At 31.9% G+C, this 15,265-nt stretch overlaps 4 protein-coding genes across 25 annotated transcripts in view; 2 read left to right on the top strand and 2 right to left on the bottom strand.

Annotated features, from left to right (window-relative positions):
• Window positions 1-2,983: 2,983 nt before the first annotated feature.
• LOC138940583 (glycerol-3-phosphate phosphatase) lies at window positions 2,984-4,695 on the bottom strand. 2 transcript variants are annotated; one of them, XM_070309593.1, is made up of 5 exons: window positions 4,591-4,695; window positions 4,293-4,386; window positions 3,980-4,228; window positions 3,655-3,906; window positions 2,984-3,542 (listed from the first exon to the last, which is right to left on the bottom strand). In XM_070309593.1, exons 2-5 carry the CDS (start codon window positions 4,378-4,380, stop codon window positions 3,199-3,201), a joined length of 933 nt encoding a protein of 310 aa, XP_070165694.1. In that variant the 5' UTR covers window positions 4,381-4,386; window positions 4,591-4,695; the 3' UTR covers window positions 2,984-3,198. The 2 variants fall into 2 exon arrangements, with proteins under 2 accessions (XP_070165694.1, XP_070165695.1); XM_070309594.1 differs by lacking the exon at window positions 4,591-4,695 and having other exon boundaries at window positions 3,980-4,241; window positions 4,293-4,382.
• Window positions 4,696-6,042: 1,347 nt separating this feature from the next.
• On the top strand, window positions 6,043-6,780 carry Dph3 (Diphthamide biosynthesis 3). Its single transcript, XM_070309579.1, has 2 exons — window positions 6,043-6,439; window positions 6,696-6,780. The coding sequence occupies exon 1, from the start codon at window positions 6,143-6,145 to the stop codon at window positions 6,404-6,406; it is 264 nt and encodes an 87-aa protein (XP_070165680.1). The 5' UTR covers window positions 6,043-6,142; the 3' UTR covers window positions 6,407-6,439; window positions 6,696-6,780.
• Window positions 6,704-15,265, top strand: part of Polr3g (RNA polymerase III subunit G) — a 33,716-nt gene continuing 25,154 nt past the window's right edge. Inside the window, exons 1-2 of one of the 2 annotated variants that reach the window (XM_070309578.1) lie at window positions 6,704-7,375; window positions 7,884-8,686. In XM_070309578.1, the coding sequence (XP_070165679.1) occupies window positions 6,704-7,372 (669 nt within the window). In that variant the 3' untranslated portion in view covers window positions 7,373-7,375; window positions 7,884-8,686. Of the gene's footprint in view, window positions 7,376-7,883; window positions 8,687-15,265 lie in introns of those variants that run through there. The other variant, XM_070309577.1, reaches the window with a different exon arrangement.
• Window positions 9,158-15,265, bottom strand: part of LOC138940569 (triadin) — a 41,391-nt gene continuing 35,283 nt past the window's right edge. For all 20 annotated transcript variants that reach the window (XM_070309555.1, XM_070309573.1, XM_070309558.1 and 17 more), the window contains one exon: window positions 9,158-15,030. In XM_070309555.1, coding sequence (XP_070165656.1) covers window positions 14,611-15,030 — 420 coding nt within the window. In that variant the 3' untranslated portion in view covers window positions 9,158-14,610. The remainder of the gene's footprint in view (window positions 15,031-15,265) is intronic.

Raw genomic sequence — 15,265 nt, 5'->3', positions numbered from 1 at the left:
GACCTCAAATACAATCGAATTATAATCGGAGGGAAGTAATCGAGCAAGCAAGCGAACCCAGTTTTGGGATATCCTGTATATATAAAGCACGCATATTCATACGCACACAAACACGCATATCGCATAACATATTCTTCTATTAGTTTATTAGTATATTTGAAGGCATGATATGCATCCTCTCCATTTCGTCCATTTGACGAAGGATGAAATAGTAATGCTCGATTTTCGTCGACAATCATAAATAATCGCGGTAGCGTCACCCCGGCGATATTCTAGCAGAAAGAAAAGAACATTTTTTTATTTTTTAGTTCACATTAAAAGATACAGAGTAATTCAAATCTACGGCGCTCGATTGTATATGTCGAGTTATTGATCGGTTAGCGTTTGCAAATATATAATTTACAAAGTGTAATTTATTCATTCAACCGTTTTCACAGTACATGTTTATATAATGTATCTGTGTTTTTATATTTTCTTCATTCCTGAAATCTATTAAGATTAGCTTCTCAGAGTCTTAGACAATCAAAACATCTGTCTTAAAAAAATAACGATTGATGCTGAAAGGGCGGGAATAAAAATTTTTCGTACGACGAAAAATAGAAAGAAAAACATGTATACAAAATTTCAAAATTAAGATTATTATTTCTCGCGGAAGAATATAATATTTCCAAAGTTCGGGGCGACATATATTTGAATCACCCTGTATAATCGTAAGTCATTTACTGACTGACAAATTACAGCATATCATTAGGTTTCTCAATTTCCATGTTCTGACTAATATCGCACTTATAGCAATATTTCGTAAAAATACCGATATATTTGCGGCGTAATTTATCATTGGATATATTATAAAATGCGGACTTTTTTTCTATATCAAAAAGATCTTAGTGCGAGTGCTATATAAGAAAATTTCGCTTTAAATTCGTTGATTTATATTATATTTAAAAATTAAAACTTTTTCTCTCTCCCTCTCGTTAGGATCGCTCGTTATTAATCTTCGTTATAATATACAGCGTTATAATGTAAATATAGCGAAAAAGTAAAATATTCGTCAGTTCTTCAAAAGTAGTATTGAATGACTACAGAATCGCGTTTTTATGTAGGATCCCTCATTCTTCTTATCATCATCCCGCTTTCTTCCCCGTTATCTAAATTGTCTGCGATTGAAAAAAAAAAAAATTATAAAAATTGTTTGATTACTTACGAGTACGCGAGTGCCAATTATAAGACTATAATCACTAATGCGTAATAATTCATAGAGAATGAGAGGGAAGCGCGACGACGATCCCTACGAATAAGAAAAAAAATTGAAGAGATTACTTAACAAAAACGTCTTAAACGCACATTTAAAAAAAATAAAAATTATGCGCATAATTTTTTTTTTAAATATGCGTTTAAGACCATTTAGAAATAAGCTTTTCGATTGCAGTAAACCGATGGCGATTCTACTTAAGTGGTCGCGCATATCGAAACGCATATATATCTCTTTTAAGGCTGTATTGATGTTTGATCGTCCATAGGATCCAAGATCCTTATGGAGATGTATAAACGAATACAAATTTTGCCTCCGAGAGGATAGTGTAATACGGCAATAAAAGAAAAAGCGATCGTATGCCTTCTTAAAGCATATTTCTCTCTTTTTTTTTACCGTTACGTATTTCGAAAAATCACAATTCTTTTTCTTTCTCTCTTTTTTTTTATCATACAAAAAATAAAATTGATAGAGAAATTCTGACAACACATTTTTATATGCAACGTAAAAAAATAGGCAGAGAATACTTAAAATGTTACATATGTGTCCAATAAGATTGTTTTAACAGCGGTGTTATCGTATTCAAACTTTCTCTAGTCCACGTTCGAAAGAGTGTATAAGAAGCTAAATTATTTATATTTTATTTATCGATCCTCATAAGCGACGTAAATTAAAGCGTATCTTAAAGACGTTATATCGTTTCGACGTATCGTGACTAAACTGTGATTTACAGAAAATTTCAGTATATCGAAATGGAAAAAAAAAAAATGGAGAGAATGTGTAGTATACCAAGACGATTGACGAAGGTCATTGCCGATTATTATATCAATATGATGAAAAGATACGGGTCTTTAATATTTCCCGTTATGATCGTTACATATGTTGGCGATGAATGTTATGCTATCTTGCTATTAATACCTACACATTGAAGCCGTTTAACGATTAGCTGTTAAAAAATTTTACGATTCAAACTCTTTGAAATCAATATTTTGATGTGTCTATGTAAGATATAGGCATGCATCTCTAACTCTCTTCTTCGCAGAAATTAGGAAGAGACTCGGAAGACTCTGATAAACTTAGAAAGTATAAAATATATACAGACACACACAGATATACATATATGAAGGCAAAAAAAAAAACATAAATACATGAAATGAATACCGCGCTTCTTGTATATCATAATGATATAACGCGTTGAATATATTTCATTGTTATGAGTTTTATAAATCTATATAAGTAAGGATTACGAATATCTCTCTGTATCTCTCCTTTTCTCTTTCGCTATCTATCTACCATTAAGTTTATCATTATCATACATATATTTGAATAATATATTGTATTCTCATGATCTTTTTGCATACATCCTGCCAATTTGCTTTCCTTCCTTTCTCTTTCACACATTATCCCTTACAACCTCATCCAAAACATGTATCATTCTTTTTGAGGAAAAAAAGGTGTACTTTTTCATATAACAGGCACATTGCTAAAATAAATATGGAGTTGGAAAATTTAAACTAAAAGATTTACTTGTGTTCGTTTCACGCCTCAATCCGTATTCGAAATATGCAAATTTTCCGCTTACTTTGATCTTAATATAATCGTATTTTATTAATCTTTTATTCTCTCAAGATGAAAATATTTTCGCTGGAAATAAATCGTAATAAAGTACAAGATATATATATATATATATAATTTATATTATTAATTTTTTTTATATACAAAAAAGTAAGTTCTCAATGACTTACACATAATCGACAAAAATACCTAGAATGTCTTGTCACACCTGTTGGATAATTTTGTACACACACATACATATTTATGTGCGCAATTTTTTGCGTATGTACAAGCATACTCTCCCTAAATTATTATATTATCACTCGGCTTTGACTATGAATATGTTTTGATGTACATATTTTCCTTTTAATTTGTGACTAAATATCATAAAGTTAAAATATTTCAGATTCCAATTCTTTCAAGTATGGTAATAAATCGCCGAGTGCATCTATATAATAATCAGGTATAAGATTCCGTTCTTCTTCTTGTTCGGATTGCTTCCATTTTTCAACATCTGACAAAGCGGTCACTCCCGTCAGGACTAGTAACGTTATAAAACCGCAACGAGTTCCAAAAAGTATATCAGTGTTACAACGATCTCCAATCATTAAAGTGCGCTGGGGATCAATATTAGATCGTTCCCTCAACATCTTAGCCATATATTTTTCTGGTTTACCCATGATTACCGCTTTCCTCTCTGAACAACTTTCTATGCATCTAACTAAACTTCCTGTACCTGTATTGAAAAAAATTACGGATGTTTAATAGAAATATGTATTGAAATATACATTGTTATGTATATTATATATAAATTAATGCAGCAGTATATAAAATATCTTGATACTTACCAGGTATAACAACATCATTTGAGACCGGAAATCTTTCATCTGTATTGGTACCAATAAAATGTACACTAGCGTCACTTAAATAGGTGGCTGCTTTTACCATTTTAGGATAGCTGAAGTGCTCATCAAAACCAACTATAACAGCAGCTACTTCTGGATCTTTCTCAAAAACTGAATATGGACTATTTGAATTAATTATATCCGGCCCTATTCCATAATATGAGATACCAACTTGTTCCAATTCCCTCGCAATTGCTATATAAAGATAATGACAGCGTAGAATATATTTTATAGCACGTGATTCTCTCATAAACATATAGAACTTTACCTTCGGAACCTATAATATAGGTCTTCTTGGAAAACCCTAGACTTTGTAGGTAACAAGCTGACAAATTAGCAGTGCATAAGATATCGTCCTTATTCGCCTGGAATTTCAAAGCCTTGCATTTCTCCACTAGATCATCGCGCGTCTTTGTACTGTTGTTGGTTACGTAGAAGACTCGTTTGCCAAGCTTGCGAAATAGATTCATCACATCCGACGAATTCGGCAGAGGTGTCATATACATCCATAGCACTCCTAAAAAAGATATCTACAGAACTATCATCGTAGAAGCGCATAATCGCACACGATTTCCACTCACCGTCGCAATCAGTCAACACGGTGTCAAACGATCTCAGAAAATTCAGGACTTTCTCACAGGTGAGCGCTTTTATATTTATCGCAGACATTATTATCTATAAAATATAATAATTATTATCTATAAAATATAATTGTTATTATCTATAAAATATAATTATTATCTATAAAAGCGATGATAAAAATATATCACAAATATCAGAATAAATATATATATGATGACGAATTTATATACAAATATATATATATGTGTTATAGTCACGAAATTTTTACATATATTAATAACATTTCGATATATTCACCAATATTTGTTAATTAAATGCATAATTCAGTGACGGGACACAAATCAGCTGTGATCTGCGATCAGTTAACAACATAGATCTAGAAATATAAGAACCGAGCAAATTATTGCGGGGGAAAGCCACTGAGACAATGCTAGGTAAATTGTGCCTAAATTTGATTGACTTATATTGCGCAAGCTCAGTGATATTCGTGTCGTTGGCGGCAATGAGAGGTTTCTAGTAAGAAACACATATAAACACAAATCATATGATTAGCTATCAAATAGAAAAATTTTAGAAAAGATAAAAGCTCCCTATATTTCCTATGCTATTAGAGTTTTCGAATGAACGGGTTATCCCAGTCAGGTTCAATTAATCACTATATTTTACTATGAATTCAAGTCTTTTATTGGCAGAGACGATCCAATGACGTCATTAATCACTCTGAGAGCGATTAAACCTGCTACATTCGAAAACGCTATATGTTTCGACCCCCTAAACCCAACAGTTTACGAGTAACGGACCTCTTTTTGGTATCGTCCAAGTATACATATGAGGTATAAGTCCAAGTTTTTGTCATTCTAGTGTATATACTACAGCGATAATAAATTATAATTGAAGTATTTTTATGTATATACGTATATATAAAATGAAATAATTTTTTTTAATTAATTTTTTTAATAATCTTTTTCCTAATTTTTAAATACAATGTATAGAAAATATTGACAATAAATTTCACACTTTCTTCTTATTTTTGAAATAAAAATATCAAGTACATTTAAGCAATATCAAATTATAACTTTTTAATAACGAATATAACTTATTGTTATTATTAATTAATTTATTATTAAATATTATTTAATAAATTTTTTAATTTATGAACTTAGTTGGAGTAGGTACGGTAGTAGCAGTATCAATGCATATTAAAAACTATTATACATATACAAATCTATATATAAGCATAAATAATTAAAAAAACTTTTATAAAATTTTTATATTTCTTACATTTTTGAATGTAATTTTACTTGATTAAAAATTATTATAAATATATTTTACACATTTTATATATTTAAAAAGTAGGAAAAAATTTATTTAAAAAATTAAGAAGATTTATTTCATTTTACATACGTATATATAAAACATCACAAAACATCACGCGCGGCTAATAAAATATTAATAAATCTATAATATTTCTCCCCATTTTTAATCCACAATTATGTATTTAGCATGGACATGTGGGCCAACCGGCTGTTTTACCATGGCACCGAAAAGTGAATCTGGCCATGTAGTTCCGCCGAGTCTAAAATGAATCTAGGTGGCGCTAACTATACAAAATAGAAAAAGCAGCTCAGTAGTAATCGAACGTGATTGGCTCTTACTTATAGAACCAACAAATCAACGTCGAGTGTTGACAAGACAATAACTGAGCGCTTTCTTTACCGAACACGCTCACAGTTTCTCAGGTTTCTTTTCGAAACACTGTTATGTTTACGTCTGTGTGTGTTCCAGTGTTCTTAGATCTAACCTTAAATTGCCTTAAATGTATAGTTGATCAATTTAAAGATTTAAACATATGGCACAATCAAATTACTACGACGAGGTGGAAATCGAGGATTTCGAGTACGACGAGGACGAAGGAATTTATTATTATCCATGTCCGTGTGGCGATCAATTTCAAATATCTCTTGCCGATCTAGCCAGCGGCGAGGAAGAGGTCACATGTCCTTCCTGCTCTCTTGTGATTAAGGTGATTTATGATAAAGAGTTATTTCGCGCTAAGCAAGAAGAAATTGAAAAAAAGAACGAAAAGAAGGAATTGATAGCGCAAAAAGTTTAAAGTTTAAACAAAATTATCTTTGAAATATTTGAGGTGAGTAGACTAGAGGATTGTAAAGTTCAGGCATCAGAAAAGATCTTATAACTAACATTTAATATATAGAAAATAATAATCTGCAAGTTGTCCCAAAACTCGTACAATTTAAGAAATATAAATCAATTATAGCACTTTGTTACATAGAGAAATTCGAAGAATGTACAATTTTCAACTTCAATATTTTCAAAAGTATTGCTGATTGATTTTTGTAACATTGATGAGTATTATATATTTTTATATCGTTAATTATCAGGATATCACATGACAAAAATGGCAGGACGCGGTAAAGGAAAAGCTAGTATGTCTTTCTCTATGGAGCAATTGGGCTTCTCTAAAGGAGAAATGCTACCAGCGCCAGTTCTGCAACCATCATCAACTTATCCCATATTGGATCATAAGCCTTTACCAATACAGATGACAACCGAGATGAGCTATTTAGTAGAGTTAAAGAGAGATTTTACTGAATATATGCGAGAGTCATCAAATAATGTGCAAGCTGTTGTATTGAATGAAGACATTGAACGATATTGTGAGGATTATGAAGAGACTATCACAAGATATAATAGATTAGAATATGAATCGAAATATGACTGGAGCAGAATGCCGATGGAATTAAAATCATCGCGGAAGCGTAAAATCCAGCGACAGGATGTAAAGCCGAATAAGAAAAGGAAAATTATGGAAACATCGAACATTGAAAACAAATTGACGGAATTAGAGAAAGAGGAAAGCACACAGCGGCTTAATACAGAGGAGGAGGTGGAAGAGGAAGAAGAGGGTGAGGACAAAAACAAGGAAGAGGAGCGTGTAAAGGATGAGGAGGAAATAGATGAGGAAATGGATGATGGGACTGATTACGCAAATGACTATTTCGATACTGGCGAAAATTATTACAGTGAAGACGATAACGATGATGGACCTGTTTTTTGATAAGTAAATTTAATGCATTCTTTATTTTAGAATTTTTAATCTTTTCAGGATTTGAATATTGATAATACCCATGCTGCAAACTTAGCTCATTTATGTGACGTGTAAATTTTTTGTTACTTGTAATCACATATACTGTTAATTTTATATAGTAGCATTGTCTAGAAATAAAAATCAATTAATATACGAATTTAATTAAATCGGGGATGAATATATCATGGCGAGCTCAATTGAATTTACATTGCATATTTTTTCCATTTCTTTAATTATATGCACAGAAAACAAATTTTTCATAACATCAAGTAGTAGTTCTAATAATAACAAGTCATTTGTTAACATATAATCATTTATTGTATTTGACTCTTTATTCTGATTGTATTTGATTCTCTATTTTGATTAATCAAATTCTAATCTTTAATCTTAATCTTTAATGCATAGTTTAATACCAGCTTTTTGGCTAGCTGTATTGGTTGTTAGATGAAGATAAAAATAAAATCATTTATTCGCTCGACAGATAAGAGGATATTAGGAGGAGAATTTAAACTGTGAAAAATATGGGACATTTAAAAATGGTAATTATAGTAAAAAATTCAAGTAATAATCTCGAGTTAATATATTTTCATACCTAAGAAATTAATTTAAAATTATTTGCAATTGTTTAATTAATATTATATATCTTCATTGTAATCCTGTTTTATTTTTCACTTTCCTTCTTTGTCGCACATTTTATAATAGGTAATTATTATTTATATTATGGGCGGGGCAGAAAAATCAGTCGACGACGGTTTGGCAACCCATCATACATTTAGCGATGTCCGAAAGACATCACAAATTCTTCGAAAATTAATTTCAACATTGATTGTTATGTAGCTCTTAAGTTTCCCTTCAGATTTCTCATTCGCACTGTTCTATGACACGTTGTATAACAATTATTAGCAAAATTGATTTTTCTCGGAAACGATACTAGATTCTTCAAAGTATTCCGCTTTCTATTTAAACTTTTTTTCCATACATTTACGCACAATTACAAGATAACACACGACGTGTCCAGCACGTTCATTTGCCGCAACGAAAAGCTATCTTGCTATAATCGATAAGAATTTATAGCTTCAATAACGAGTATCGTCCACAATATTTTCCTACGTAATTTTTGTCGATGGAAAAGGGGTAGCAAGAAAATGTAGATTATTTCGCAATGTATATATATCTTACTAAAAAAAGTCTAATAGCCTTTTTTTTCTACAACTTTTCTTATCTATATTGTAATCACAACAATCAAGTGCGTTTCGATTAAAATAAAAGAAAGAGCAAAGCGTATCTTCGAATATGAAAATAATGCACATAGATAGAATACATCATTAGCTAACTACAATAGAACCTCGAAATAACAAATATCCCTTCCATACGCGCTGGGCCACCCTCGAGTAGCATGAATGGAGTGGGAGGAACAATCCAAACGCGTAGAGCGTAGATGTATGGGCGCAATGTCCTTACTCGGCGGTGTACTTGATACAACCCTATATAATACAGAACATTGCACAACAATATTGCGGCAATGTTCTATGTAATATGGGGCGCGTTTGTGCAAGTCTCACGTCTGGCCGCATGGCCCTGTATTTAACGGGAGTAAAGATATTTTATACGAGTAGATCAAAGCCCCGTACAGCGCACACTATCTCGAGGTTCCACGTATAAGTCTCGCAACATGGTCCAATGGCACAATAGAATTATTTTATTATTTATGAATCAAAAAATACGAAATTTCTCGTAGCGACTATCTTAAATGCGCTTGCGAAATATTAATAAAGTATTAATAATAAAAAAGTTGGATGCGATGGACGTAATATTTGCCTTTTCTTTCAATTGTTTCGTAGAGCGAAGACAGATTATTTCTCACAGATTGAATCGCATTTTAATGAACATGAGACGTGGTCTAACATTCTGAAAATCACAAAACATATCGACTTTTGAACTCGGACGGGCAGTGTAAGCTTGTAAAGTGCTAATTTGTGATGTGCTGTAAGCCACATATATGTACGTACCATATTTTCGTTTCGATAACGTTTATATCGAATGCTTAAATCCTTATTGTTAAGCAAAAAGAAGCAAAACTTGTCTTATTTGAGTCAAGCGCGAGTATCATATTTTCTTTTTTCTTTTTTCTTTTTTTTTTTTACTGCGATACATGTGTGTTTAAAATATTCTTTTTTAATCCATTAATTTTTATTTCCATTATAATTTCTATTTTATTTTTTATTTTCTCTATTTAATTTTATCTTATTCTTTTTTAATCCATTTTATTTTATTTAAGATTATATATGAAATATATAAGCTCGAAAGCTGACATTATTCGATAAAAGTTTCTCTACACTCTAATGACTGTATATAGAGAAAATAAAATAAAATAAAAATTATAAATTAAATGAAATATAAACAAATCTCTTCCGTATTTTTGTAATAATATAAAATCTGTGAATAATTAAAGATTTGTAGTGATCAAAAGGCGAAAACTTTTGCTCTTGAAATCGATTGATCGATCTTGAATTTCTCATTGAACTGATTGACATAAGTAAAACTAATCATATATGTTTAATTCAAATGTTAGGAATGTTCATACGGAAGCACACAAGCCAATAATTAGACTGCAGAGATTGCATTAGACACAAATGAATTCAGAGTTGCAAGTCAGTCCTTCATCGTCACTTAAACGATGCTACGAAGCGTCTATGTCTGTAATGGAACAATCGGTGACGATGATAATTCCTATCACCCAGATAGCCTACTGTCTGTGAGATTGCTGTCATGTTCTCAACAATTATATTATTGTTGACGACATGACAGAAATACAATACGATTAATCACATTAATCAACATTACAGCAATATGATTAATCAATATGATTAATCATACTTATTAGTTATCTGGGAATGGAATCTGGGAATTTAGACGACAGGAGCGTCTAAGAGACGCTGTAAAGAGATGTTTGATTTGCCTTAATCTTTTTGAATATATCTTTCGGACGCCCATTAAATGTCTCATGTGCAATTTCGTGTTATTTGGGAAAAATGGTCGGCATTTTGCTCGATGCTGCAGTAAAAGATTATTTATTTTGAGTTTTGTGAATCAAAACCACATGATTTATTCTAACAATAAGTATCGTTATTATTATTCTTTTTTCTTCAATTCAGTGATTGCTAACAATTTTTCTAACATTAAGTAAGAATATTTGATCACCGCGTTACACAATTGCGACATTGAAAGGCAAAAGGCAAACGTACAAAAAGAGTTATATTCTTGCCCAAAATCTGTCGCAATCCTAAGTAAAAGATCATTCTCTGGGTGAAAAATTAGGCCGATTTTTTATGCAATGGACTTTTGGAGGGAAGCGCTACTGTGCGATTCATATACATATAAATAATATGCTCGGTAACCCTCAGATTTTTTTTTTATTTTTCGAATAATTTAAGAATTTTATTTCGATAGTTGTCAAATAAATATTGCGAGCAATAAACTGTGTAAATATTTGTCATTCCCCTGGACATTCATACATAAAATTATAATTTATGATTTAAATCATAAAAGATAGATAGATTTAAAAGGTAGATTTTCCATTTTTCATTTTTTTTTTTTTTTTTGTAATTAAATATAAATATAATAAGAAAAATAAATATATAATAAAATTAAATAAAATTAGATTAAAAATCCGATCTCAATCTTTTTATATTATCTTTTAATCTGAGGATCACTGATCAATTTGAAGCTTTCACAACAGCTAAACTTATTTACGCTGGATGAAATTTTGTTTATCGTTCTCTCACACAATCAGCTGTTAACAATTATTCTTGTCATTCGAGATCATCGTCAGCGATCGCTCGTTTCAGAGTAGCACAATTCAAATTTCCTTTCATCTTGTGAATTTAATTCTGTCCATCCAATTTCTTCCGTTAATTCTTTATTCCAGCTTTCGTTTTTTTTTTATTTTTTTTATGTATATTTAGCGGTGTCTTCAGTATTATTATTTAACATCATTATTGTTATAATTATTATCCTTACTGCTTCATTGCAGTTGGTTAGCTTTTGGACGTGGATCTGTGGATGGAGTGTAATGTATATGCGTATACACGCTCATGAAAAAAAGAAAAACTCCATAGATGCCTTCTTTTGCCTTGTAAAATTCCCAAACGAGAACGAGCGAGTGTTTTCCGAATTCTTTGGTTCATCACTGATAAATGATGGAAATAAAAATCGTTTGTTTTAACCATCTTGCAATAGAATATCAAAAAAGTTTCTGTTTAAATATAATTCTTTTGTTTTTCTCAAATCGAACATATTCCATATTTTAAAAATATATAAATATATTTTTTCTCGCTTGTGAGGATGTTTAATGGTGATTTTAATAAGAACATTTTCAATATCTATTTCGCAAGTTCGAACGAAAGATCGGTAAACTCTCTCGTACATCATTGATCTCTCTTCAAGCCTTTTTAGATCTTTTTTTCGTCATTATTATCGTCACCATTGTTTTCTTCAAAGAGGAACGTACGAAAGAATATATACAAATTTGCATAAGAAAACAGACGGAATATACAGCATGCATAGATAGCGTCCACTTTTTTTTCATTCTTTTTTCTTGTTCTTTCGATTCGCTTCTGATTCAGAAATTCGCATTTTCATTTTTCATAAATTTTGACATAGATCGAGTATAACGCTGGAATCGCATTCTTCAAACATAATCGTCATTATTATCATCGTCGTCACGCACACAGCAATATTTTATGTTGAACTTTAATCGCGAAGATGTTCAACGCCCTATATACTCTGTGTGAAAAAAACACTATACTTTACTACGTGATTTATCTCGCTTTGGAAGTGATGATTAAATTGTTTGAGACCATCCTCCCGACCATTTACGCCGTGATTCGCGGTGAACGATCTAATAAAAATTAATCTCTCTCATTCCTGATTTTCAAAATATTTTTGCTGTAATATTATGTAATGAATTTATTTATACAGCCTCTTTGCGCCGTGAAAAAAATCGCGTTGGTTGTAGACTGAGAAAAAAAGAAAGTTATTAACTTGATAAACTTGTCCGCAAAATCGCACGCGAGACGATCGAGATTCGGTTTGGAAATGGAGTAAGTTTTCTTGTAGCAATAACATGTAAAAAAAAAAAAAGGAGGGATCTCCTCTCTATTTGAAAAGAAATTTATTTCGCGCTTCTTCATGCTGAGAATTCCACAGATCCCTTCAATCTAGATATGTAATTCTTATCTTAGACAAGACTTTCTGCACAAAAGGATAAGAAAAAAATTAATTTTCGAAAATTTAAAAATCAGCGTAAACAGAAATTATACATACATAAATATACTACAAATAAATAAATCTTTTAAATATATTACATTTAAATAAATATACAAAATTAATCATTCGATTCATGCAATTGATCAATTCGGTTGTAACTACCCTTCCTCCTCCTTGTAAAATGTTTCGGTATAACAATCTTCTGCAAATATTAAGTTACGTAATATTATTTCACTGAATAATATTATTTAATAACGATATTATCGATCTGAAGAATTCTCAATGCAATACCGTACTTTATAATTCGCGAGTGCTATACCCCATAATTGTATACGTGTTTAATATAATTATTATATATTCCGTATATAGACTTATATAAAACGCACGAGAAGCGATTAAAAGGCTACGTATTCTTCCCGATTTTATTTATTTATAGCAACAAGCTGTTTCTTTACCTATTCATACTCGATGCTCGGTTTCGAGATTTATAAATGGAAAAAGAATTCGTATTTTTAACTATGTGTGGATCTCGTATGTACGGGATCACTTTAATATCCTATATAACGTTAATGTATTCGTGTAAATGTGTATTCGTCTTAAATACTTGTTCACGTGTCCGTAAATGCACATATGTATGTGCGTACGTGTATTTGCATCCGCATATATATATATATATATATATATATATATATATATATATATTTGGTGTGTAGATGTGTGAGTAAAAAGAAAAATAAATTTTACATGCCATTTTTTGAACTAATTTTGCATAAAGAAGAAACACGGCTATATATTTATTCCACATACTAGTATGAATAAAAACACTTTGCAATGATATTTTTCTGTTTCTTACATGAAAACATTTCAAATAAGATGGATGAGCAAATAAATTCTTTACCCCCACTATATACGTCTCACGCGATCTGTCGCATTTTATTTTTGCGATCTATGAAATCTCGCAACGAGATTACTGATCAATTGAAAGGTGAAATATGCGAATAGCTTTTTTGCACGTGTATCTGTATACATATGTAAGCATAATGTGTGTATAAATGTTAGATAGTTATGTTCTCAAGTTGCTCCTTGAGTTCGAGATCGACGCATAGCCTGCACGCACCGTCATCGTATAAGTTTCTCATGTTAGTCCTTTATCCTGATTCGGATTCTTTATCTTGATCTTGTTTCGTTTGGAATTATCTCATTTTTTTGTTACTAATAGTGATATCTGCGCGGATCCACGATCCTACGATCTATCTTCTGATTGCGAAGAAAGAGCAGAAAATTTTTATAAAGGTTTCCCTTTCAAATCTTTTCGAAATTGTATCTTCGTGAAACTTTTAGGATCTAATCTTGTTTAATCCGAGGTACTTAATATCGTCTTGATCATTTTGATCGTTTACAATTTGCTTGTTAATTGCCCATAATAAACGCGTAAATCAATTATCGATCATAATTTTCAGGAATCTTCATTAATCGTTACAGTTATTTTTTTCATCTTTCAACGAGAACTTTCTCTTTTTTTATATCGGTGATCGCGCTCTCTGAGAAATTCTAATCTATATTCGGTAGACGTGATTCTCTTCTGCAACTCTCGAATATCAGAATCGACGATATGCTAATACGAAGAAACCTGAAATGTTTCGGTCACGAAGAATTATCATTGACGATCGATAGGAATTCTTTTACGGGGACATTATCTCGGCTCATTTCTTCGCCTCTTTGCTTACGTGCTACAATCTCACTTCCCGAGCAATTAGAAGCTATGAAAGTACGCGGACAGACCAATCGATAGGGAGGTGAAATCTTGTTCCTTTCCCGGAAGGGCTCGTCTTACCTTTCCGAAACGAAAAACGTGGAATCCTTCGTTGAGACGTTCTTTTTCTATTTTTTTTTCTTTTTTCTTTTTTCTCTTTTTTTTTCCCCCCCAAAGAACGCGGTTTCTAATTCTCCGTGCCATTATTACCACCCTTCCCCCAGAACTTGTCGAAGCGATTACGCGCTTTCTCGAGAACGTCACTCGCCGCCGAGCGTTGTGTCGAATCCGGCACTATTGCTGGTGCCTCCAAGACGTGATAACCGCCTATGGTACTACTTCCGGTGCTCGTGGTACCGCCGCTGCCGCCAGTATCCTGAGGCGACGACTCAGCCTCGAGAATACGATAGCTCTGTTGTGTTGCGGGCGACATAGATGATGATGTTGTCGCCAGTGTCGTCGTAATCGTTGTCGGTGGGCTGCTATCTTTCTTCTTCTCCATTTCGGAGGTCGGATCCTCCAGGTATCTTAAATTCGTACCCGCGACGGATTTTACCGACGGTTCTGGGCTCTGTCGTTCTTTCGTCTCCTCAACAATGCCAATGATCTAAGAGTTGAAAATAAATAATTTCAACTATCTCCTATGAGTTAGCGCTATTTTATACAAAGAGTTAATTTAACGGACAAATTAAGCGTTGAAAAATCTTTATATTTCTGAGTAGAGTCATTACCCGATCCGTGTTTAGCACGATGTCCGTTCGCTATATCGTATTATTAATCCAATTCCTAATTTTATTTGAATTTTTAATTTATCATATCTCGATAATTATTCATTGGAAGAA

The sequence above is a fragment of the Polyergus mexicanus genome, unplaced genomic scaffold (genome assembly GCF_030449975.1).
Source record: "Polyergus mexicanus isolate NDT 795.1 unplaced genomic scaffold, iyPolMexi1.0 SCAF_17, whole genome shotgun sequence".
NCBI lineage: Eukaryota > Metazoa > Arthropoda > Insecta > Hymenoptera > Formicidae > Polyergus > Polyergus mexicanus.
The sequence above is the reverse complement of the archived record's forward strand: the minus strand, read 5'-3'. Positions and strand labels throughout refer to the sequence as shown.